Below are 24,785 nucleotides of genomic sequence, written 5' to 3'. Positions count from 1 at the left end.
TTCTTTTGTGTCTGACTTCAGTGGACTTGCTTTCTGGTGCTATACCATTAGGTATGATGCTAGTTTGTGGTTTGAGATTTATCACATCAAGAAAATATTTGCAGGCCGGGCGCGGTGGCTCACGCCTGTGATCCTAGCACTCTGGGAGGCTGAGGCGGGAGGATCATTTGAGCTCAGGAGTTCGAGACCAGCCTGAGCAAGAGCGAGACCCCGTCTCTACTAAAAATAGAAAGAAATTAGCTGGACAACTAAAAATATATATAGAAAAATTAGCTGGGCATGGTGGCACATGCCTGTAGTCCCAGCTACTCGGGAGGCTGAGGCAGTAGGATTGCTCGAGCCCAGGAGTTTGAGGTTGCTGTGAGCTAGGCTGACGCTACGGCACTCTAGCCCGAGCAGAGCGGAAGACTTTGTCTCAAAAAAAAAAAAAAAAAAAGAAAGAAAGAAAATATTTGCTCCTGTTCTAATGAGATTTTTATCATAAATGATAGCTAAAATGTTCCCAATGCCTTTAATATCTATTGACAATGTGAAAATTGAAGTTATCTGGGCTATGAACATGGGTCCATCACAGTGCTAGGAGTCTTTGCACATTTTCAGTCTTTTTTACATTTTTTCCCTTGAGTCTTAGATTCTCTTTCTTTCTCTGCTACTGCTTAAGTCTCTTTACTTATGAGAAATCTCTTATAGCCAGCACAGTCTATTTTATTTTATTTTTATCTTTTCCCAGCACAGTTTTAAATTCCTTGCAGGTAATCCTTGCATTGAGAGCGGGGGACTGCTCCATGAGAGTGGATATCTCTCTCCAAAAGGGAGCTATTTATTTTCTATAAATAACAGCTCCCAATTTGGGGGTGTTCAATTGTGTTTCATTTAGCTATCACCACAGCCCTATGACACCTTCCATTTGCCCTTCCAGACCCACTCTCCCCCATCTCTCCCTGCTCACTGCCCTGGAAGGCTAACCTGACTGGACCGGTGAATGAGCTCTCCTGTGCCCTGTGGCTTCCAGGAGGTTCCACACAATAAGGGGATCAGGCTGAAGGGAAGAAGGTGAGGTCCAAGTATATATCCCTGGTGGCTCTTCCCCCAACAGGGTTGCCTGTGGCTGGCTGCATGGAGAAGGTCCCAGTTTCTCTCAGGACAGCTCTCTCACACAACTTCTCAGTCTAGTAAGGGTAACCATTCTTTCCCCTCAACCCTTTTGGCCCCCCTGTTACTAGCCCAGGGAGCTGCACTTTCCTTTGTTTCCTTGCACTCTGGCCACACCTTGGTAATTATTCCCTTTACTTAACCCTTCTCCACTGTCCTCATTTTAGCATGCCTGCAGTTTCCTACCAGGACCCTAAATCATAAACAGAGGACCTCTTGTTGCCATGTGAAAATGAGGAAACTGAGCTGCACACCCAGACTGTCTGGCTCCAAAACCCGTGCTTGTAACTACACTGCTCTTCTCCCTCCAAGATTCAGAAAGGGTAGTGGGGCTGAAGGAGCTTAGGAAATTTCACCCCAAAATATGACTCCTTGGTATAAAAAGTATTTTGAATTAAGGGCCCTTAGAGATCAACAGGCCTTGGAAGGGGCTTTCCCTCTATCTGAATAAATCAGACCCATCAAAAGGAACAATTGACTTCCCTTCCCCTTCCCTGTTATCTCAATATATTGTAGGAAAGATGATCAAGAATGCATCCAGACCTGTCCCAAACCATTTTAAATATAATACCTCTCTCTCAGGTTAACTTAATTTGCAGAGAGAATCATTTACAAGTTAATCTGTTTCCCCTATCCATTCATCCTCCCTAGCAACCATTTATTGCCCCTAAACAGAATTACCTCTATTCCTCCTCTCCCCCTCTCCCGTAAAAGGAGGGTATAAAAATTTCTGGACCTCATTGGGATATTGGGTAATCATTCTGTACTTCTCTTATTAATCTGCCTTAATTGTGAGTTGGTCTTTCAGTGAACTTTAGGGGGAAAGGGGAAGTTTCCCCTACCCCCGCACAGCTCTGTTCTCACATTTTCATCTGGAGTCTAGAATGTGCCTACCCTCTCCCTGTGAGTCTTTGTTTGCTCTCTCAGCATCATTATCGATCCGGGGGTGGTGAATACTGCACAAGACAAAACAGTTCCCATGAACATAAGTCCAAGAATCATTTGAACAGCCTGTGAACATTCCTGTAATAATGTTGACCGGTGGTCATTTAGGCCTTGACATTAGCATTTTAAGCTGGGTTTGCCTCTGCCTGAGTTCCCTTTTGCTGCAGCTGGAGGGTAGACAGGATCATCTGCTAGGGGAAATGGAATCTTTCCAGGCTGCCCACTCCAGAGCAGGAATGGCTAAAGGGTAGCGGGTGAGGGGCCTGAAAGCCCTTAATACTAGAGAACTGGCTCTCCCTAGCCCATAGGTCATGATGATTTGGCCAAAGCAATTTGCTGTAAATTCTGTAGTTAAAGATAGCCACACAAAAGTTTTTTTGTGAATTGGTTAATTCAGTAGGCTTTGGTGAAGTAGCCAGGCAGCAACTTGATCTTCAGAAAATTGCCCATTTGGTGGCTTGGTCATTCACTGACTTGGCTTTCAGCAAATTGCCTATTGATAAATGGACTAGAAACCAAATCTGTGACCTCCAACACTAAGCAAATGGGATGGGGACTTGATGCATGGAAAGACCTTCTTAAGACCTTCCTGGGGAGCCCTGTGCTATAGCAGGAGAGGGAAAGTGGAGAGCAGGGCCCAGGAAGAAGCCCACTTTTTATCCTCCCATGTCTATAGGCAAGCATCATTCTTAAGTCTCCCTCCTACTGGCCTTGCCTAGTTCTTTTTCTTCCCTTCCCTTCCTAATAAGAGGCCCGATGGGCAGGATGAATGAGAAGAGATGGGGGCATGGTCAGGTTTGGGGTCTGGATGATGAATAGGGAGAACCACTGTAAGTCCTTTTTGTGGGCTCCCCCACCCCTAAGGATTCACAGTACCTGAGTAACCAGATCCTTGTTTGAAGCAGTAGCAGTGGTAGCTGGGGAAGCTTCAGAAGGAGTCTCTAAGCAGCTTTTCCCCAAGATCCCCAGACAGAATGTTTACAGGTGCTGCCAGGGCAACACCAATTCAACCAATGGGAAGCAAAGCCCACAAGTTTCTGACTCCTGTTAATAAAGGCGGGTGAGATAGTGAGGTAAAGAGGAGGAGAGTCAGTCACTGCAACTGTCTAACCTCAATAGCAGGACAAGGCCGGGCGCGGTGGCTCACGCCTGTAATCCTAGCACTCTGGGAGGCCGAGGTGGGCGGATCGTTTGAGCTCAGGAGTTCGAGACCAGCCTGAGCAAGAGCGAGACCCCATCTCTACTAAAAAAATAGAAAGAAATTATATGGACAGCTAAAAATATATATAGAAAAAATTAGCCGGGCATGGTGGTGCATGCCTGTAGTCCCAGCTACTCGGGAGGCTGAGACACGAGGATCCCTTGAGCCCAGGAGTTTGAGGTTGCTGTGAGCTAGGCTGAGGCCACGGCACTCACTCTAGCCTGGTCAACAAAGTGAGACTCTGTCTCAAAAAAAAAAATAAATAAATAAATAAAAAAAAATAAAAAATAAAAAAATAAAAATAGCAGGACAAGCTGTAGTAGCCATACCTAGGTTTTTTTTCTTTTCCTTTTTCTTTTTCTTTTCTTTTTTTTTTTTTCTCCACATTCAGATCATGGAGACTTTTCAGCAGCAGATGAGCTTGCAGAGCTGTGCCAGGAGGAGCACTGACGCTAAGCCTTGCAGCTGGTATGTTCTGGGTATCCTTATGATGTGCCAGGCACTGTGTTAAGCCTTCAGTGTATGTTAAGTCACTTTCCCCTCACAATGGCACCAGAAGGTAGGTGTTAGTACTTTCATATTATAGTTGAACAAACCGAGGCACAGAGAGTGTTAAGTACATTGTCCTAAACTCAAACCCAGAGATGTCTGACTTCATTGACTGAGCTTTTACTTTTTTATTACCAAATTCTGAGGTTAGGACTGCCATTGTGTACTTGATTATTTTCAAAGATGTCTTTTATGAATCAAGGATGAAAGAGTATACTATAATGGTTATTAACACAGACACAGGAACAATTTACATAACATTTTTCTTTCTGTTTCCTTGTCTATAAAATGGGGACAATAATAATGCCTACAGAATAGGGTTTTTATGGGGCTCAAACCAGACAATTCATGTGAAGACTGAGCACAATGCCTGATACATCATAAGCTTTCTCTATAATGGTTAGATATTTCTAGTATTATTAATAGCAATGATATTGTAAATGGTATTCTTTTAAATGATCTTAACTGGTGAAATGAAAAGTTAATGACCTTATGTCAGGACCCAGTTTTATTTTCTTAATTTTGTTAGTCCCTGAATTCCCCGAATCTCAGAACCTCTACCCTTAACTATGCTCCACAGACGGAGTGGTTGCTCACCATGAGACAATAGATCTCAATCCCAAGAAGGGAAGAAAAGTTCCCTGTGAAGTGTAGTTATCCAGCAAGAAGTGCTGAGCTCACTGCCTGGAAGACATCACGTACTCTGAGGTCCCGTACTGGGAGACCATGCTGTGGACATGGAGTGGTGAGGTAGGTGAATGGGCATGGGGCGGGGGAAGTGTGGGAGGCAGTGTGGCTTAGTAGGAAGAACATAGACCCTGAACACAGATGGAAGATTTCACATCCCAGCTTTGCCACATACTGGTGTGATGTTGTGACTTCAAACAGATTGTTTCACCTCTCTGAGACTCTTGTGTACAATGGGGATCTTAATAGTCCCTTCACAGGGTTGATGAGAAGAAAAAATGAGATGATTTATACAGAGAACTCAGATCAAGGATGGCCACACTGGAAATGCTCAATAAACATTAGTTACCACAGTCACGATGAGGACAGGACTAGCCACAACAGACAGAATCCAAAAGCAGAGGAATCAGAAAGAACCTGCTGTGACAGAGGGAATGGCCTGAAAAAGGGTAAAATGTTTTACGAGTTGTCCCTTTAACTGCCCTCCCCTTTCTGAGAATTAAAAACTGCATCCCTGCCTGAGGCCAGTAATCAGAGGGGCAGGAGAGTGTTCTTTGTACCACAGGAGATGGCTCAACAGAATTGTTTGGGCAGAGGTCAGGAGAGTGTCTCCACAGGAGATGCTATAGTGAAATAGCAATAGCCCGAAGCTGTATGAGGAAAAGTGGCTGTTGAGTGGAACCTTAAATTATTATACTATCTTACAATTGGAATTACTTTGTCAAAGGTCAGGTAAATGGGACAAGACCCCATATATACAATCTTTCATGCAATTGCATAATAAGGAGGCTGAAAGGCTGGGTGATAAAACTGGGGAGGAATTAACCAGGTTGGATCCAAACCTCCCACTCCCTTGCCACCAGCTCCCCAGCCACTGGGGAAGGCACCTTGGGCTTGGCCACACTTGAGCTCACACTGCTGGGGCCCCACTGTTCATCCACTGTGGGCCTTCTCGATGCTTTGGTTTAATTAAAACAGTTGGATTCTGCTGGTCTGCACCAGTTCTTAGTTAACTGCTGGGCGCTGGCTGAGGTTAGGTTGCTTTTCAGCACTACAGCCCCAAGGGCAGACCCATTGGGCGGGGGGACCAGTCCATGCCAGGCCCACCAGGGCAGCTGCAATGCCCACCACAGCTGGGGCCTCCAGTGTGGTGGTCGCGGAATGCACCAACGGGAGCAGCTTTCCCCCCATCGAAGCCCTGCAGCTGGCCTGGTAGGCGGCCCCGCATGGAGCCAGGCCCGGGGCAACCTCTGTTGCTTACAACCACTGCCATCTTGGCACCACGAGAGGGGCTGGGGAGGGAGCGACTGGAACCTGTTCTTCAGTCCCATGCCCACTAGGTTATGACTTAGGAGCGGGAATGGTCTTTCCTTCTAAGACCTGGCAGGGAACTCAATTTGGCCAGAGGGTACCCATAGCCAGGGCAGGGCAATTTGCATTTCAGCAATATCAGATAGGGGGCGTGAATGTGCCAGGTCAGCCGGCAGGGTATTATTGGACTTATACAAAATGGGATCCTAATGCAGACCATCCCTCTGAATTTTTGGAATGCATCTATCAGGCATATGGGAAATATACAGATGTGGATCCTGAGGCCCCTGAAAATATGCACATGGTTAATATGACCTTTATAGGGCAGAACACTCCAGATATAAGGAGAAAGTTATAGCATGTGGAAGGGGCAACTGGCATGAATTCCTCACAGCTTGTTAATAGTGCCTTTGAAGTATATAACGCTAGGGAAGAACAGAAACAGAAACCTACCTGTGTTCTGTTAGCTGCGCCAACCAAGGGTCCTTTGAGAACAGTCAAAGGGAAAGGGTGGAAAAAGTTGCCCTAGGTTGAAATATAATCAGTGTGCTTTTTGTAAAAAAAAAAAAAAGGAAGGATGTTGGAAAGAACACTGTCCAAAATTGCAAAGGGCTCCACGTAAAAAGAAACCCCCAGGAGAGCAAATGGTTTTTTGAGTCCAGGACTCAGATGAAGCAGGAGGGGGCCCAGGGCCCCCTGCCTTACTAGTGGCTCCAATCCAAATATCCCCACAGAAGCCCCAGGTATGATTGACAGTAGGGACTTGATTAGCACTAAGCCACATGGGCAGAAGCAGTCTGGGTCCTCCCCCTTGGCTGCCTCCCTGACCGCCTGGCACCAACTGACCAACTGTGCATGGCAGCGTTGTTCTGTGTGAGCCAGCGGGGGCGGGGGGGGGGGGTGGCGGGCGGGACAGCTGCAGAGGAACTCATTGCTGCAGGCCCAGGAGGCAGGCCCCAGGGAGCCACCAGAGCTGGTGCTGCTCCACTGCCGACTCTGGCGACCCCTACGTCCTCGGTGGCCACACCAGACCTGGGTGAGCAGCTGGAGCACCAGGAGCTGTTCCAGAAGTGGCAGAAGCTCAACTCCGAGGGCACCACCAAAGCTCCTGCTGGCTTTGAATACCAGGGTCTGGTGAAGCACACAGGAGGTTGCCACTGCAGAGCAGTTCATTTTGAAGTTTGGGCCTCAGCAGACTTGCACATCGTTGACTGCAACTGCATTTGCAAGAAGCAGCAAGTTCTTTTCCTCCTGAGGTCTACCGAAAAGTGAGTAAGGGCATATAGGCCAATGGGACCCTGGGACATGCAGAAAGAATTTAAATTCCTCATACCAATGAGTGTAGATAGATACACTGCTGGTGGGACTACAGACTAGTACAGCATCTGTGGAAAGCAATATGGAGATACCTCAAAGAGCTACAAGTAGAACTACCATTTGATCCAGCAATCCCGTTACTGGGCATCTACCCAAAAGAACAAAAGACATTCTATAAAAAAGACATCTGCACTAGAATGTTTATAGCAGCACAATTCACAATTGCAAAGATGTGGAAACAACCCAAATGGCCATCAATCCATGAGGGGATTAATAAAATGTGGTACATATATACCACGGAGTTCTAGTCAGCCACAAAAAACAATGGTGATCTAGCACCTCTTGTGTTATCCTGGATAGAGCTGGAGCCTATTATGCTAAGTGAAGTATCCCAAGAATGGAAAAACAAGCACCACACGTACTCACCATCAGATTGGTATTAACTGCTCTACATTTAAGTGCACATATAGTAATAACATTAATCGGGTGTTAGGCAGATGGGAGCGGGGAGGAGGGGATGGGTATATACACACCTAATGGGTGCAGTGTGTCCATGGGGGATGGACACGCTTGAAGCTCTGACTTGGGTGGAGCAAAGGCAATATATGTAACCTAAACATTTGTACTCCTGTGATATGCTGAAATAAAAAAGATTGTGTCTACTCTCAATCCTGCCACCCTGTTACCAGCTGAACAGAAAGAGCCTTTACAACTGGCAAAGTTGCTAAGAAGCCACTAAAAGTGATCTGTTCCTTGGGTCCTTGATACCCCAGCTAGATTTAGATCAATATAAACCCCTTTAAAACTAAAGACTGGGGCTCTGATATTTGGGATGACACTGCTAAGTGGAAACAGAATTCTCATTGACTCATTCTCCTACCGGAAGCCTTGGTTCAGCCCCTTATGAGGCACCTACATGAATGTACACATTATGGGTGTGATGCCTTAATGGATTTGGTGGGACCTCATTTAAGAGGACCCCATTTGCAACAAACTATTTTGTGCTCAGAACAATTCAAAGACAGAAAAGTGACCTGCTGCACAGGGAACCCAACGTATGGGGACCCACCCTTTCAGTGATTGGCAAATTGATGTCACTCAGTTGCCTAAACTTGTATTAGTAGATACCTTTTCAGGCTGGGTAGAGGCTTATCCTACCCAACGGAGAGACTGTCTGAAGTTACCAGAATCCTTCTGAAGGAACTCTGAGATGGGCTCCTACCAGGAGCTGCTGGCCCAGGACAAGGCATTTGCTGAGTTCCTGCGCACATACACCAGCATCGAGCAGGAACAGGCGTCAGAGGACGATGGGATAATGATCGTCAGTGGTTCAGGGAAAGAGGCCAAGCAGATAGAGAACGGTGTGATGGTGATGGACACCGTGGGCAGGCAGCTGCAGAGACAGCTCAGCAGCTCCTCCTACAGCAGGGACGTCAGCAGGCACCACAACAGCACAGTCGTGCTGCCGACAGCTGGGGCCAAGAAGAAAAAGACCTGGAAGTTGATGGAGGCAGACGAGGCTCAGACAGGGAAGGTCAGGCTGTCCGTGTCCTGGGACTACATGAAGGCCATTGGACTGTTCATCTCCTTCCTGAGCATCTTCCTCTTCCGGTGTAACCACTTTGCTACCCTGGCTTCTAACTATTGGCTCAGTCTCTGGACCAGTGACCCCATTGTCAACAGGACCCAGTAGCACATTAAAGTCCTTCTGAGCATCTGTGTATCCCTGGACATTTCACAAGGTATCACCGTGTTTGGCTACTCAATGGTGTTATCCATTGGGGAGGTCTTTGCTTCTCGCCATCTGTACCTGGATCTGCTGTACAATGCCCTGCAGTCACCCATGAGCTTCTTCAGGTGGACCCCCAGTGGGAACCTGGTGAACCATTTCTCCAAGGAGCTGGACATGGTGGACTCAGTGATCCTGCAGATCATCGAGATGTTCATGGGCTCCCTTCCTCCATACAGAGTGATCATGGACCCTCCTTTATATCAGAGGAAACCCAGCAAGTAAGCAAAGCCCTACATCTAGAATGGAGATTGCATGCATCCTGGAATTGATGCAGGAAACCCATCTAAAGTGGGATAGGATGTTGCTGCTTGTCCTTCTCCAGATAAGGGTAGCCCCTAGAAGCAGGCCTAAGTTAAGCCCCTGTGAAATAGTTTATGGGAGACTTAGAGACCCTTCCTAGCACCCCAAGGTAAGTATGGTAATATAACCATATGTGAAGAAACAGAGTAAAGCAATATATTAATGTCAAATACTAACCACCATGCATGAGTTTGCCTCTTTCAGGTTCCTGCCCCAGTTGGAAGAAGAGAAGTGGAAGGGACCCTCTGAAGCGCCTCTAACAATTGACACCTCGTTGAAATTGTCAGGAGTAAAAACCTTGGGTCCATCATACCAGAGTATGTATGAGGCGTCCCATGGAAAAAGAGGACCCAAGCCCCCAGTGGGTGGGCCAACCTTTAGGTGATCTAAAGTATCTGTTTAAGAAGAAGGAAAAATGAAAATGTCGATATTTTCACTAACCTTTCTTTGGTTATTTGTTCTGGCTATACAATGGAGAGACAACTCCTTTTTGAGGATTTCCCCCTGGCTCTTGCCTCTTCTGCTGATCTGTCTCGCTGCTGGGTTTGTCATCCTAAACCTCATTCGGTGCAAGTATTCCTGTATATGATTTCTGAATTTTCAGAAGCCAGTCTCTCAAATCACCTACAGGGTGCAACTAATAGCTCCTCACTCAGAGGTCCCATGTTTCTTTCTTACCCAGCCCTGTATCATACATTATGTGTAAGGCAATAGTAAGGACCCACAGTGCTACTGGTGTCTTAGATATCAAGTAGGGTAAAATCTCTCTTATCAGGTACCCTCCATTTCACCTTGTCAGTCCTCACGGTTGTAGTTGTTCCTTATGCCCTTTTCCACCTTGTAATCTGTTGCATTCTTTATTTTTGTAAAGCTACTGCCAAAGCTTTGCAATGGCATAAATAAGTATAAACCTTCCATCTAAAGCATCACCCCAATTCAGTAGGAAATAGCTTAATGACTGTGTTGCCCCATCTCCCATACATATGGAAGGGTCAAATTGACAGTGGGGAATATGTAACAGAGGGAACAGCCTGAAAAAAAGTTAAAATGTTTTTTGAGCTACCTCTTTAACCCGCCCCCCCCACTCTTTTTGGAAATTAAAACCTGCATCCCTGCCCGAGACCAGTAATCAGAGGAGCCGGGGAATGTTCTTTGTTCTTTGTACCATAGGAGATGACTCAACAGAATTGTCTGGGCAGAGGTCACGAGATTGTCTTTACTGGAGATGGGATGGATTAGAACTATCAACTATAGTTAAATAGCAATCGCCTGAAGATGAAAACTCCCCTTTAAATACTCTGTATTTCTGCTTATAGATAGGACAATGATACTTTAAGACAAGAGTCTGCCATTCTCCTCATTTGCTGGCAAATTAATAAACTTCTCTTTGCTTTTCCTGAAAGCACTTGTCCTCGTTCCTCTGATGCAGCCTCAGGGACAAGTGCCAGAACTTTCAGTAACACTAACTCCCAGGAAAATAAGGAAAGCATACATATGAGTAACAATACTGTGTTAAAAATTTTTAGGAACATCCTGACCTTTGTCCTCCAAATTTAACTAAGAGCAAAGAAGTTTTACAACTTCCTAAGACCCTCACAGACGCCCAGATGTCTGCAGTCCCCTGGGCCCTCCAGTTACCTCTTGTAACCCGACCACCCCACTTCTTTCCCTTAAGATAAAAGGGAGCCTAAAGTTCTTAGTAACTTAAGATTGTTCTTTGGAATGTTAGTCCACCATCTTCTCGGTTTGTTGGCTCTCCAAATAAAAGTCGCTTTCCTTGCCCCAAGACCTTGCCTCTCAACTTACTGGCTGTCCTTTGGTGAGTGGTACAAGCTTGACCTTGGTTACAAATTGAGGAAAATCCAGGGAGATTCTCCCAGGCAGGGGTGGTCTATATCTAAGCACAAGGAGTAGGGGATGAAGCTAAAGTCATGGCCCTCTCTCCTGAGCCTTGAATATATTCTTCTCGATCTGTGTCCCCACAGTCATTTTCGTTTCCTCCCAGTGACTTCCCTCTGTTCCCTTATTCTCTCATGCTCACTCTGTCACCTCCTTCCCTTATTTATCTTCTTATTCTTTCCCCTGCTCTCTCCTCTTTCCTCCTCTGCCACCTATGCCTGGCCAGGCTGGTGCCTCTTGGTTGTGATGCCCAGGCTAAATGCTGACATTCTCTTCTTGTCCATTGATCCCAGTCATCCCAGCACATACATATATATATATATATTGTTTGTTTGTTTTTTGAGGCAGAGTCCTGCTCTGTCGCCCTGGCTAGAGTGCCGTGGCGTCAGCCTAGCTCACAGCAACCTCAAACTCCTGGGCTCAAACAATCCTTCTGCCTCAGCCTCCCAAGTAGCTGGGACTACAGGCATGCGCCACCATGCCTGGCTAATTTTTTCTATATATTTTTAGTTGTCCAGCTAATTTCTTTCTATTTTTTTAGTAAAGACGGGGTCTCGCTCTTGCTCAGGCTGGTTTCGAACTCCTGAGCTCAAACGATCCGCCCGCCTCGGCCTCCCAGAGTGCTAGGATTACAGGCGTGAGCCACCGCGCCTGGCCCAGCACATATATTTTTAAGTGCCTGTAAAGTGCACAAGTGGCAGGAATTGTGAGAAGCTAAGTCAAGGTTTCCACCCTCAATGCACTTGCAATCTAGTTGAGAAGATAAAGCGTGCTCCTATGAAAAGATAACTAGCATGGCAAAGCAGGGGACAGTGAAATGCTTCCTAACTCCAAACGAGGCATGCTGGATTTGGGCAGGTTCTAAGCAAGTGTGGCTGAGTATTGTCCTTCGAGTCTAAAGGGCCACCAGACTGCCCTGGGAAGGAGGGAGGAGGTGATAGGAGCCCAGGGCCTTTCTCAAGCTAAGGCCCATTCTCCAACAGTAAAGGCCACAGACCCAGTACTGTGCTAATCTGGCAGGCCCAGGTGGGTGAATCCCTGAGAGTTGTGATATCGCAAAGACCCCTCGGAACGTTCTAGCAGTCCTTGAGCATGAATGCCTCATTGAATAGTGCCTTGCTCAGAACAAAAGTACTATGGCAAAGCTGTTCCTGGATAGCTGGATTTTTTGTGGCGATGCCTTGGTGTCCTGGTCCATAGTCATAACTACAGTGGGCTGCTGTCATGGACACTGGATGAAAACACCAGGGTTGCCCTAGAGACCTGACCAACCCCACCCCAAATGCTAAGTTCTTAGAGGTAAGAGTGAAGAGCAGGCTTCTAGGGGCTGGCCTATTTTCTGGCCTCTAGAAACGAAGTGTGTTAGGCTTCGAAGGAAAATCTATCTGCTGAATGAAACTCTCTCCAGCCACATGGCAGGTGGCACACAGGAGGATAGGCGCAGTATACCAAAGAAACTCTTAAACACATAGAAAATATTTTTGCTTTCTTGGGGCAGTAATACTCCCAATGTTTTCCCTACCTTCTTTCTATTGCGTTTGGGATTATAGTTTTTTGGGGGGTCATAATCAGAATTACATGCTTGTTTGTAAATCTTATGACCTGACTACTCTCTAGCCCAAATATAATAATTGGTGTTTCCATATTTTCTGGAACTGCTGAAGGTACCTACCAAGAAACAAAACAACAAATGATGCAAATGTGTTCAAACTAATAAAGCAATAGTTACATGGGTTTTCACAAGTAAGATCTGCTGGGCCATTTTCTCAGTGATGCCCTGAAAAGAACAATTATATGTCTAATCCTAAATCAAGATTTGTGGAAATCCTAAAAGCAATTATTTATTGCAGAAGAGTTTTTTGGGGTAGAGAAAGGTATATTACAGCCAACAGCATAAGTCACAGAGGGTACACAAAAATGCCAAAGAAACCCTTAACAAATATTATGCAAATACAGCAAAGGATTTATTCTTTATAAGAATTTCTCTCTCTTTTATCAAAAGTACATCAAAATATGAAGGTTATAAGAACATTCTTAACCCCAGGCTCAATATGCTGTAGGCCACAAAGATCTGCTCCAGCTTCCCCTGGAAAAGAATATTCTAGAGTATGCAAACCTCAGAGATGAAATATTTGGTCAGGAGGATGTGAATGAGGTTGGAGGGAAGCATTACACAAGCACACATAGACCCAAACCAGTAAGCCAAATGCCAGTCTCTTTAGATATCTAAAATCCACATGCACATACTTGGTACAGGAAAAAACCTAAAATTGTTCCACGGGTCTTGTTTCTCACAAAAGTACAGTAGAATAAATTGAGTTCTAAGTCCACAGAAGCATCAGAGTGATAGGGAATCTTGAAAATCACATGATGTTTAACTCTCACCCCCCACCCCTTACCTTCATCTAGAAGCTTTTTGGTGAGAATGGCCAGCTTCAACCTCATCCACTCACCACCTTCTCTTAGCATAGGGCAAGCAGCAAGAGCTGAGAGGGGTAACTCGGTTCTCACAGTAGCATTAAACTGCATTTTTAGCTCTGTTTTCAGAAAATACCTTCAGGAAAATTCGCCTCTTCTCTTCGTTGAAGTTCCTACTGTCTGTTGTCTTTGCAGCGCTCTGAGATTCCCTAGTGTGATCACTCTAACAGGGAACCAAAGACTGGCCTGAGGGTCCTCCCGACATCTTATTTGTGTCTTTCGGGGGTTTGGGGGTGGACTGGAGAGCTGGTAAGAGGGGTGCACACAATGTGGGTCCCTTCCACAGGCACAGGGCTGTACACTTACAAACTACTTCACATACATGAGACTGTCTCAGAAACTCAGGGACATATGCAGAACACATACTATCTTCACTTCAGAGATGGGACAGCTGAGGCTCAAATCAGTGATGTGACCTAACAAAGGTGACTCAACCTGCAGATGGTGGAGCTTCCTGACATAAAGGTACTCCCAACATTCTGTGTCTCCATAGCTCACATCATCTATTTGGGGAAAAAAAAAAAAAACACGTTCTGTGCCTTCTCCACCTGAGGCACATCACTGAGAGTAAGTTGGGATACTTCCTTGGAAAAACAAATGCCTCCAGGAAGGGACAAGTTTATAGATGAGCCAAGGGAGATCTGAACTGTAATGGAAAAAAGAACCAGGAGGGGGAGGAAGGAGAGAAATTGTTCCCATATATTCTTGAGTCAGTAGGAATTAAAAAAAAAAAAAAAAACACTTCTTAGTGTGTACCTTAATGGAGACCCTGCTACTGTTTTCAGGGTTTCTCAACCTCGGCACCATTGACTTTTTGGGCTACCAGACTCCTGTAGGGCTGTCCTGTGCATTAAGATGTTTAGAAGCATTGCTGGCTTCTACCCACTAGATGTCAGCAACACCTCTCCCTTCAAACTCCACCTGTTTCGAATGTGCCCTGGGGGACAAACTCAGCTGGTTGAGAACCACTGTTTTAAATCACCCTATGCTGAGCGGCCAGGCAGATCAGATGTGTCCAAGTCGCCACATCACTCTCTTGCTTCCTGCCCTGTATAGGCTCCCAATTGCCTTTGGGAGAAATTCTAACTCCCTGGGGGAAACATACGAGGCCCTTCATGTTCTGGGCCCTGCCAACCTCTGCAGTCCCTCCCTCTACTCCTGCCTTGCGCTCTCTGCTCTAGTTCTGCAGAACTACTTACAGAGCTTTCCCACACAGCCATGCTAGTTCATGTCCCCAACCCTCATGCTGTTCCCTCTGCTTGGAATGTCCTCCCCGCAGTTGTTTCTCTGGTAAACACCACCCAACTTTCAAGACTTGGCTTAGTGTGACATCCCCTGGAAACTTACCCTTAAGGCCTTTCCTTTCCCCCCAACCCAAAGCTGAGCCCAGCTCCAACTCTGTGCTCCCACAGAACCTGCAAACTTCTGCCACAACACTTATCCTTCATGTAGTTGTCTGTCACCCCCACTGTGAGCTGGAGAGGACAGGACTGTGTCTTACTCAAATCTGAGGCACAGTGCCTGGCCTGGAATGTAGCATTTACTCAACCAATGAAGTGAACCACAAAGAACAGTTAAAAGTACACTAGTTTGGGAGTCTAAACACCAGGATTCTAGGCCCAGTTCTGCCACTGGCTGCTAAGCAATCACTTCCCATCCCTCAACCTTGTTTCTTCATCTGCAGAATCAGAGTTTAGACTAAATGTCTAAGGGTCCTTCTAAGTTTGAATTTTTGATTGTAGAATTTCCTTTTTCATAAATATTTATTTAAAAATGTTTCCCTTTCAACCTGAGAAAGCTGAAACCAAATAAATAAATAAATGTTTCCCAAAGGGCAGGGCCATTCTCTTCCTCTCCCTTCTGACTGTGTATGGCTTCCTCTATCTTTTTTCAGTTTTTTCCTACTATTTCATTTGATCCCAGAAATAACTATGGAAGCCTGGTAAATATAATTTTATAGGATTCCAATCTCTGTAACCCCCCCAAAAAAATTTTTTTTCCAAAGAACCTTTCTTCCAAACAAGGGGTTAACAGTATATGCCAGATACTACCATTGCAGAAAATCAAAGATGAACCTGTTTGTATTTATATGTGCACAAAGAGAACCTTTGGGGTGGTGTGAACGGACAAGTGCTGGGCAGGTGATGAGAGCAAGTCTTTTCACTACCTACCTTATATTGTTGGATTTTTGAGCTATGTAAATATGACATTTATTGTTTTAAAAAATTAAAGAGAGTGAATAAAACCAAATAGCATTGCTTCCTAAGCAGCACTTCACCAGGCCTTAAGAGCAGGTGACAGATCCAAGGTCAGTGGCTGGACCACATCTGTTAGTGCTGCTGTAAGAAAATCCTTCTGGCCGGGTGCGGTGGCTCACGCCTGTAATCCTAGCACTCTGGGAGGCCGAGGCGGGTGGATCGCTCGAGGTCAGGAGTTCGAGACCAGCCTGAGCAAGAGTGAGACCCCGTCTCTACTAAAAATAGAAAGAAATTATATGAACAACTAAAATATATATATACAAAAAATTAGCCGGGCATGGTGGCGCATGCCTGTAGTCCCAGCTACTCGGGAGGCTGAGGCAGGAGGATCGCTTGAGCCCAGGAGTTTGAGGTTGCTGTGAGCTAGGCTGAAGCCACGGCACTCACTCTAGCCCGGGCAACAGAGTGAGACTCTGTCTCAAAAAAAAAAAAAAGAAAATCCTTCTAATTGCACTTGCAAAAAAAAAAAAAAATCAAAAGAAATCCAGACTACACACCACCACCATAATCTTCTAGCTTCATAGTGTTTTAATCTGATTCACTCTCTGGCAGTAGTGTATAAAAATAAAACTCAATTTCTGAGCAGATCCTACAAAAAAAGGGAGGTGAAGAATTTGGACCCTAATTCTGAACCTGACCAATTCTGATTTCTACCTGTCATTTTGTAGCTCCTCACTATACAGCCCTGACATTCATCTAAGGAGATAAACTTGGCAGGGTGAGATGCCTAGCACTTTGGGAGGATGAGACAGGACTTGGAGACCTACCTGAGCAACACAGGGAGAACTTGCCTCTAAAAAAATAAAAAATAAGAAAAATTAGCCAGGTGTGGTGCACATACCTGTAGTCCCAGCTACTCAGGATGCTGAGGTGGGAGGATTGCTTGAGCCCAGGAGTTTGAGGTTGCAGTGAACTATGATGATGCCACTGCACTGTAGCCTAGGCAGAATGAGACCCTGTCTGGGAGCGGGGGGAAGAGTTAAATTTAAGGGATGATCCCTGCCTAGAGGCAAAGTGGAGAAATAACAGACCTAAAAATCTATAGATTTAGTGATTTACTAATGTCGTCATTACATCTTCTAAATCCACAACTCCCTATGTGAACTATGTGCCCTCTTTCTCCCTTTCCAGGGACAGTTCTCTTGACAATTAAATGAGGCCTGTGAAGTACTAAATAATAATACAGGACATATTAAGTTTGAAATAATGGCTTTCCTTGAACAGTAAAAGGTCATTGCCTCACCATCACAGGGTGGCACAATATAGACTATTACTCTAAGTATGAAAGCCACTTCCTTCCTTCTGTAAGCCCTGCCCTGTAGTGAGGTCAGTGGAAATCATGTAGTGCCGGTGTGTTTAAGCTTATGATCAGATGAGATGTTAAACTGGATAAAAGATCAAAATGAAAAACAATTTGGTGTTCTCAGCTAGACGTCTTGATGTCATTTGTGGTGCTACTGTATACACATGGAGTATCACCATGTTCAGAGTAGTTACACCTTTTCAGATCTCCATAGTATTTAGTTACCTTTAATATTAAACATGTAACTCTTTATTTCAAGTGGTCAGTATACTCTCATAATAAGCCAATGATTGCTGTTGCTGCTCTACAACAAAAATCAATGCTTAATCATATACCATGGTTACATACCATACAGAATGCATGAAAGCTGAAGTGCAATCTCAGTTTTAAAAGTATCCTAACTGAAATTTTAAACACTGTAGCATCTACCCAGAAAAGGAACTAAAAAAAAAATACTACTTTTTCTGTATTCTCCTAGCTATCTCTGAAAAAACAGTGTTTTTTAAGTGATAAGCTACATTGTGTAGATTGCTTCATCTTGTGTAGTATATTTAAAAAAAGAAATGCCTTTGATTTTTCTTTTTCATTTGATTTTTATTAAGTACTATATAACATACTGCATGCTACATAATACATTGTATAACGTTCTAGCAGGAGTAGATGACCATTACTGAGTTATTTTTTCATCAATCAGGAAAATGCTGCTTTAATCAATGTTCTCCAAACCCTGAAAAACAGTTTAAAAAGGAGAATGTGAGAATTCTGTTCCCATCAAAGATGTATCACATACTTTTAATTCTAGTTTTACCAAATGGCATTCTGTTATTAAAAAAAGTGCTTTCACATCCCAAATTTCTCTAACTGCAACAATACATTGGGTTACATTTTATAATCACTAAAGAATAACTTGTAATGATTTCTAGTTTTCATTTTCTGACAGCAGCAAAAATAATCACTTTATGTGAAAAGACCCTTCCCCCAATCAGAACTAAAGTCAACTATTTATCACCTGGATCCTTACACAAAGCACCTCAGGGAGTCAGAGGACAATAAGGTAAAATCTATTTTATAAAATAACAGCCAACATGAGGTAGACAATATTATCCTCATCCCACATTTTTACAGATGAGGAAATGGAGGCTCAGAGAGGTTAAAAGTCACTTGCTTAAGTCTCTAAGGAATTAGCAGAGCCAGAATTCAAGTCCAGGGACCCCAACTCCAGAACCCTTGCTGTATAAGCACTACACTATTTATTCAAAAGACCCACTGTATCTTACTCAGTTCACAACCAAATACTTCAGAAGCTATAAATTAAAAGATTAATCAGTGATGAAAATGCTATATCTTGGCAATTTTTGACCTACAAAAATGGCAATTTCATAGAATTCAAATATAAAATTATAGTAATTATTGGCTGGACGTGTGGCTCATGCCTGTAATCCCAGCACTTGGCGAAGCAGAGATGGGAGGATCGCTTGAGGCCAGAAGTTCAAGACCAGCCTGAGCAACATAGAGAGAGAGGACCCCCCCCTTTCCAATAAAAAAAATGTTAAAAATTAGCTGGGCATGGTATGAGCCTGCAGCCCTAGCTATTCAGGAGCCTTAAGTGGTAGGATTACTTGAGCCCAGGAATTCAAGGATGCAGTGAGCTATGATCTTGTCACCCGACTCCAGCTCTGGGTGACAGAACAAGACCCAGCCTCCAAAACAAAACAAAAAAAATTTTTTTAATTATAGTAATTCTTTAAATGAGGTATTGGTGCAGGAATCAGCAGATCAATATAGAAGAGCACATTCGTGAAACAGGCCCATGTAAATATGGAAGTGTGAACTAAAATAAAATATTAAGGCTCCCCCCCCCACCAGCTGACTGAATGGACCCCCTCTTGACCAAGGAGATACCCTGAAACTGAGTTGCTGGCCACAAAAAGAGGTCAGACAAGCCTCATCATGCCCCCCTCCCTTCTTGGAGACATCCTTTGTAAAACTCATTCACAGGTTTAAGGCTATACAAGACAAACCTGTAGGTCCTCAATTTACACAACAAATATATGGGCCCTAGCTTGTCTCAGATTAGCAGACTTCCTTACCTGTACTTAAAACATTCCAAGCTTTTAGACAAAGCTTCATTTCTTAAACCCACCTATAACCTGTAACCCTTCCCCAACTTTGAGATGTCCCACTTTTTCAGGCCAAACCAATGTATGTCTTCCATGTATTGATTTATGACTTTATCTGTAATTCCTGTCTCCCTGAAATGTACGAAAACAAACTATAACCCAGCCACAGCAAGTCCACTTGCTCAAGGTTTCTTGGGCGTGGCTCCAGGCCATGGTCCTCAAATTTGGTTCAGAATAAACCTCTTTAAATTATCTTACAGAGTTTGGCTTCTTTTCCATTGACAGAAGTTAAGTTTACTGGAGTGGCATTTCAAATAAAAATGGACTTTTCTGAAAATGGATAATTGTGACAACTGGCTACCTCTTGGAAAAAAGTAAAGTTAAATCCTCCTTCCACATTATACCCCAAAATGACCGGCAGATGGACCAAAGAACTAAATGTAAAAAAAAAAAAAAAAAAAGAAGAAGAAGAAAAGAAAAAGAAAAAAGTAAAAAGAAACCATAACAATATTTGGAAAAACTGTAAGAAAGTACTTTTATAAGCTGGACAAGGAGCCTATAGTCCCAGCTACACAGAAGGCTGAGAGCAGGAGGATCACTTGAGCCCAGGAGTTCAAGGCCAGCAGTATTTTGATAATCTTGGGTAGGAAAGGCTTTTGTAAGGAAGACTTACAACCCAGAATCCAGAAATGATAGAACATGATAAATTGAACATCAAAATTAAAAACTATTCCGTGGGAGTGATGCCCAAAAAAAAAACAAAATTAAAAACTACATTCTGATGAAAAACATCATCAAGTGAAAAAGACAGACAACAGACTGGGAAAAATATTTGCCATATATAAAATACACAAAAAATTATAATCCAGAATACATAAACTATATATATATATATATATATATATATATCAAAAAGAAAAAGACAATTCACAGAATAAGAAATACAAAAGCTCATTAAAATCTGTAAAAGGCTGCTCAACGTCACCAGTAGACAAGAAAACGCTTTAGCGTTGTATGGCCCCTGGCAAGGCATTACCAGAACCCACCTCAACCACGAGAAATGGCTAGTATCATCACAGTCATCTTACCTTTGACACATAGTAACGATTAACTCCAGAGATGTGCCTATCTCTTTCCATCAAATCCCAATGATATACAAAATGGGCAACCCTTTTTTCCTTCAAATAAAAGACAATCATTAATGCAGTTTATAAAGATAAGTGACCCAAGTAATGAATATTAGAATTTTATAAAATGACATTCTAGAAAAAAAAAAGGAACATCACTGAAATAAAAGCCCAAATTAACAACACAGGATCAGAATCTCCTAAATAAAATTGGACCACTACACTTTAGGATTAAGTTGGTAACCATAACTTATTACACTTTGCATTTTAACCAACATTGTCTTCTTTTTCTTTCTTCCTTTTTTTTTTTTTAAAGGAAAGTCTACTTGTTGTCTATTGTGACCCTAAGAAACTGGTGGTAGATCACACGTGAAGGGTAATCACAAAACCAAAGAGCAAATAAATCTGTACTCTAGAGATGATGTTAAAGAAGGGAAAATGAAAATCCTGATGTGAAAAACAGGATCTTGCAGTAAATTCCTAAAGTCTTGCAAGGGGAAGCGGGTGATAAAAAAGTCAAGGGAAAAGCCTAATTAAGGGTAGGGAAGTACGAGAAGCTACAGAGATGTGGATGTGAGAAATTAAAACCAAAATCGAGCAAGAAAGATCCGAGTTCGGAAGGAATGGGGGCAACGCTTGACGCCTCTTTCCTTTGCCTAGGAGTTTGGACCAACCTCTTCTCATCTCCTACCTTTCCAGCCCCCAAATCGCTACTCTGCCCTAAGGCACACTGTTCTCCACCCAGAAACTAGCTGTTTTTCACTACAGCAGGATGTGATTTCTGTCGGGCTACATTCCACAAGCCTCCACTTTTAGACAACATGAAGAAAGGGAGGGCTGACCTTGGCATTCCCCATTTCAGACAGAGGCTCCGCATTCCCAACGGCCTCCCTCCCCCACCGCCCTTTTTGGAAATCCAGTCCGTGGAGTCGGCCCTCCCGGGCCGCCTTACCTTGCCACCGTTAGTGAACCTGTGGATGTACGCAGTGGCCACTCCAGGGATGATCAAGCACGTGCCCATGACGGCAAGTCCAGGGAGAATCTCGAACCACATCTCGGCACCTAGGCACCTGGTTACCTAGGCCAAAAGTCCGCTTCTAAGCCCCTTAAAGGTGACCGAGATTCAGCTCCCTTCCCGGTAAGCCCCGCGGCAGCCTGGGGTGGTGCCGTGTACTCCGGAGGAAGCGACGGAATCCGCCAGGGCTCAAGAGTGACTGGTGCTCGCGCTCGCGCTCGCGCTCGCGCTCTCGCAGTTCTCTTTTATCAGCCTCTTTTGCTGCGGCTCGCGGCCGATAGCACAGCGTGAAGCGAAGTGAGAAGGCCCTGCGTGACCCAGCGCGCCACAGCCGTTCTGAAGCTCGGGACTCTAAAATGGCAGAGCATCTTTCTCCAGGAAAGACTGAAGACCAGGTGTGCACCTTCCTCTTCAAAAAGCCTGGGCGGAAAGGTGCTGCAGGCCGCAGAAAGCGCCCGGCCTGCGACCCAGAGCCCGGAGACAGCAGCAGCAGTAGTGACGAAGGCAGCACTGTGGTTCGACCGGAGAAGAAGCGAGCGACCCACAATCCAATGATACAGAAGACCCGCGGCAGTGGTAAACAGAAGGTAGTTTACGGCAACTTGAGTAGCGAGGAGGAGGAGGAGGAGGAGGAGGAGAAGAAGAAGAATGAGCCCGAGTGCCTCGGCGTGGTTTATAAGTCCACCCGCTCGGCAAAACCCGTGGGGCCAGAGGATATGGGGGCGACAGCCGTCTACGAGCTGGACACAGAGAAGGAGCGTGACGCACAAGCTATCTTTGAGCGCAGCCAGAAAATCCAGGAGGAGCTGAGGGGCAAGGAGGATGACAAGATCTATCGGGGAATCAATAATTATCAGAAATACATGAAGCCCAAAGATACGTCTATGGGCAATGCCTCCTCCGGGATGGTGAGAAAGGGCCCCATCCGAGCGCCTGAGCATCTACGTGCCACCGTGCGCTGGGATTACCAGCCCGATATCTGTAAGGACTACAAAGAGACTGGCTTCTGCGGCTTCGGAGACAGCTGCAAATTTCTCCATGACCGTTCAGATTACAAGCATGGGTGGCAGATCGAACGTGAGCTTGATGAGGGTCGCTATGGTGTCTATGAGGACGAAAACTATGAAGTGGGAAGCGATGATGAGGAAATACCATTCAAGTGTTTCATCTGTCGCCAGACCTTCCAAAACCCAGTTGTCACCAAATGCAGGCATTATTTCTGCGAGAGCTGTGCACTGCAGCATTTCCGTACCACCCCGCGCTGCTATGTCTGTGACCAGCAGACCAATGGCGTCTTCAATCCAGCGAAAGAATTGATTGCTAAACTGGAGAAGTATCGAGCTGCACCAGAGGGTGGTGCTTCCGATTTCCCAGAAGACCCCGATGAGAGTCCAATTCCCATTACTTAGGTTTCCCACAATTCTCAAACTTAAAAATAAATGCTTCGTTGTTCTTTTGGAAATCGTAATTGGTGTCCTTCCTTTTTAGGGAAAGTGACAGAGAAGGCGGGTGGTGAAGTAGGGTCCTGGATTAAAAACTTCAAGGTGGGTATAATCTAGATTTTTAGCCCTGGGATAAACACTTTGCCTGTGTGTCTTTTTTAGGACTCTGGCATAAAATACAGGGATGGGAGAAGTTTGAGAAAAGAACTAGAATTTGCTTGAAGTAACCAAAGCTGTGATGAAAGCAAGAACTGAACCCATTTATTATATAACATTTCTGTATCACTTAATAGTTGACAAAGTGCTTTCATGGTTTCTTTCTTGGGAGCCTGTACTACTTCAAAATACACTGGAGCCAAGGTACCTGTGGGTGGGGATTGGATTGGGGGACTGGTAGCTAGTACCACAGGGTGCATGTATGGGAAACGGTCCTTGTTCTCTTTGAAGCACCTATAGGTAACTCCTCTTTCCATGGATGATGGAAATGGTTTGTGCTGTGCTAGCCAAAATGATAGACACTACCCTTGTATGGCTGTTCAGTGCTTGAAATGTGAATAGTGGCCACATCGGACATTGCTGTTCTAAACTGAATTTGTGAACCTACAGAGGGCAAAAACCTAATATTTTATAATCCATTACCTGAAACTATCCATGTTCTCACAGGCTCTATAATAGAGCTGATCATGCCCTATTAAAGTTAGTTGATGTAGCTGTCTCCTCAACTAGTTTGTGAACTCCTCAGTGACTAGCCTAGTGTTTGGCATATAATAAGCACTTAATAAATAAGCCCAGAGAGATTTAAAAGGGGAGATTTGGGCCAAAGCTTTGAATCCAAGCTGAGGAGCTTTGACTGTATTCTGTAGATAATGGGGAGATAGAGGTTTGGGCACCGGAACACACACTTTTTAAAAAATATTACTGTGGTTGCTGCTATAGGATGGATTGCAGTGAGATGGAAGACAAGAGTCAGGAAGGCCAGTTAGACCAAATGATTAGTAAATTTTTATTGACACCACTGCACTCTAGCCTGGACAACAGAGTGAGACTCTGTCTCAAAAACAAACAAACAGGCCGGGCGCGGTGGCTCACGCCTGTCATCCTAGCACTCTGGGAGGCCGAGGCAGGAGGTTCCCTAAAGGTCAGGAGTTCAAGACCAGCCTGAGCAAGAGCGAGACCCCGTCTCTACTAAAAATAGACAGAAATGATCTGGACAGCTAAATATATATAGAAAAACTTAGCTGGGCATGGTGGCACATGCCTGTAGTCCCAGCTACTCGATACTTGGGAGGCTGAGGCAGGAGGATTGCTTGAGCCCAAGAGTTTGAGGTTGCTGTGAGCTAGGCTGACGCCACGGCACTCTAGCCCAGGCAACAGCGAAACTGTGTCTCAAAAAAAAAAAGAACAAAGAAAGAAAGAAAGAAAGCTACTAACATTGTCCAGGTGAGAAGGGGTCAGCTTCTGGATAGATTTTGAAGGTAAAAGTGATGAGGTTTGCTGGTGGGTTGGATACGGGGTGTAGGATAAAGAGTCAAGGTGACTCCAAGACTTTTGACCTCAGCAACCAGGTAGAAGGTAGTGCCACTCACTGAGGTGAAAAGAGGCATATACAGAAATGTGCATAAAAGACAACTTTGTAGTATAACAAATAATTATATAGGAACACCTGCATAACCACTACCTGGGTCAAGAAATAAAAAGCTGACAACACTCATGGATCCCCTCCAGATTACACCCTCAGGATCACACCCCCAGGTAATCACTGTACTGACTTTTATGGTAATCATTTCCTTACTTTTTTTTTTTGATCCAATCTTCCCCAGTAGCTGTTTAATCTTCCTTCCCTCTCACCAAACTAAAAACAATGTATACTTAAACAATGTATACTTAAT

The 24,785-nt window shown here is 44.5% G+C and overlaps 2 protein-coding genes across 2 annotated transcripts; both read left to right on the top strand.

Moving 5' to 3' along the window:
- Window positions 1-5,654: 5,654 nt before the first annotated feature.
- On the top strand, window positions 5,655-21,581 carry LOC138378891 (multidrug resistance-associated protein 1-like). The gene is given in 6 exon segments (XM_069464203.1): window positions 5,655-5,746; window positions 6,554-6,588; window positions 6,876-7,113; window positions 8,363-9,172; window positions 21,302-21,464; window positions 21,552-21,581. Coding segments are annotated over 6 exon segments (1,368 nt in total).
- A 117-nt stretch (window positions 21,582-21,698) lies between these two features.
- RNF113A (ring finger protein 113A) lies at window positions 21,699-22,864 on the top strand. Its single transcript, XM_069463562.1, has one exon. The coding sequence runs from the start codon at window positions 21,811-21,813 to the stop codon at window positions 22,861-22,863; it is 1,053 nt and encodes a 350-aa protein (XP_069319663.1). The 5' UTR covers window positions 21,699-21,810; the 3' UTR covers window position 22,864.
- Window positions 22,865-24,785: the final 1,921 nt, after the last annotated feature.

Source organism: Eulemur rufifrons, chromosome 30, assembly GCF_041146395.1.
Source record: "Eulemur rufifrons isolate Redbay chromosome 30, OSU_ERuf_1, whole genome shotgun sequence".
Taxonomy (NCBI): Eukaryota; Metazoa; Chordata; class Mammalia; order Primates; family Lemuridae; genus Eulemur; species Eulemur rufifrons.
This window is presented reverse-complemented; position numbering and strand designations above follow the sequence as displayed.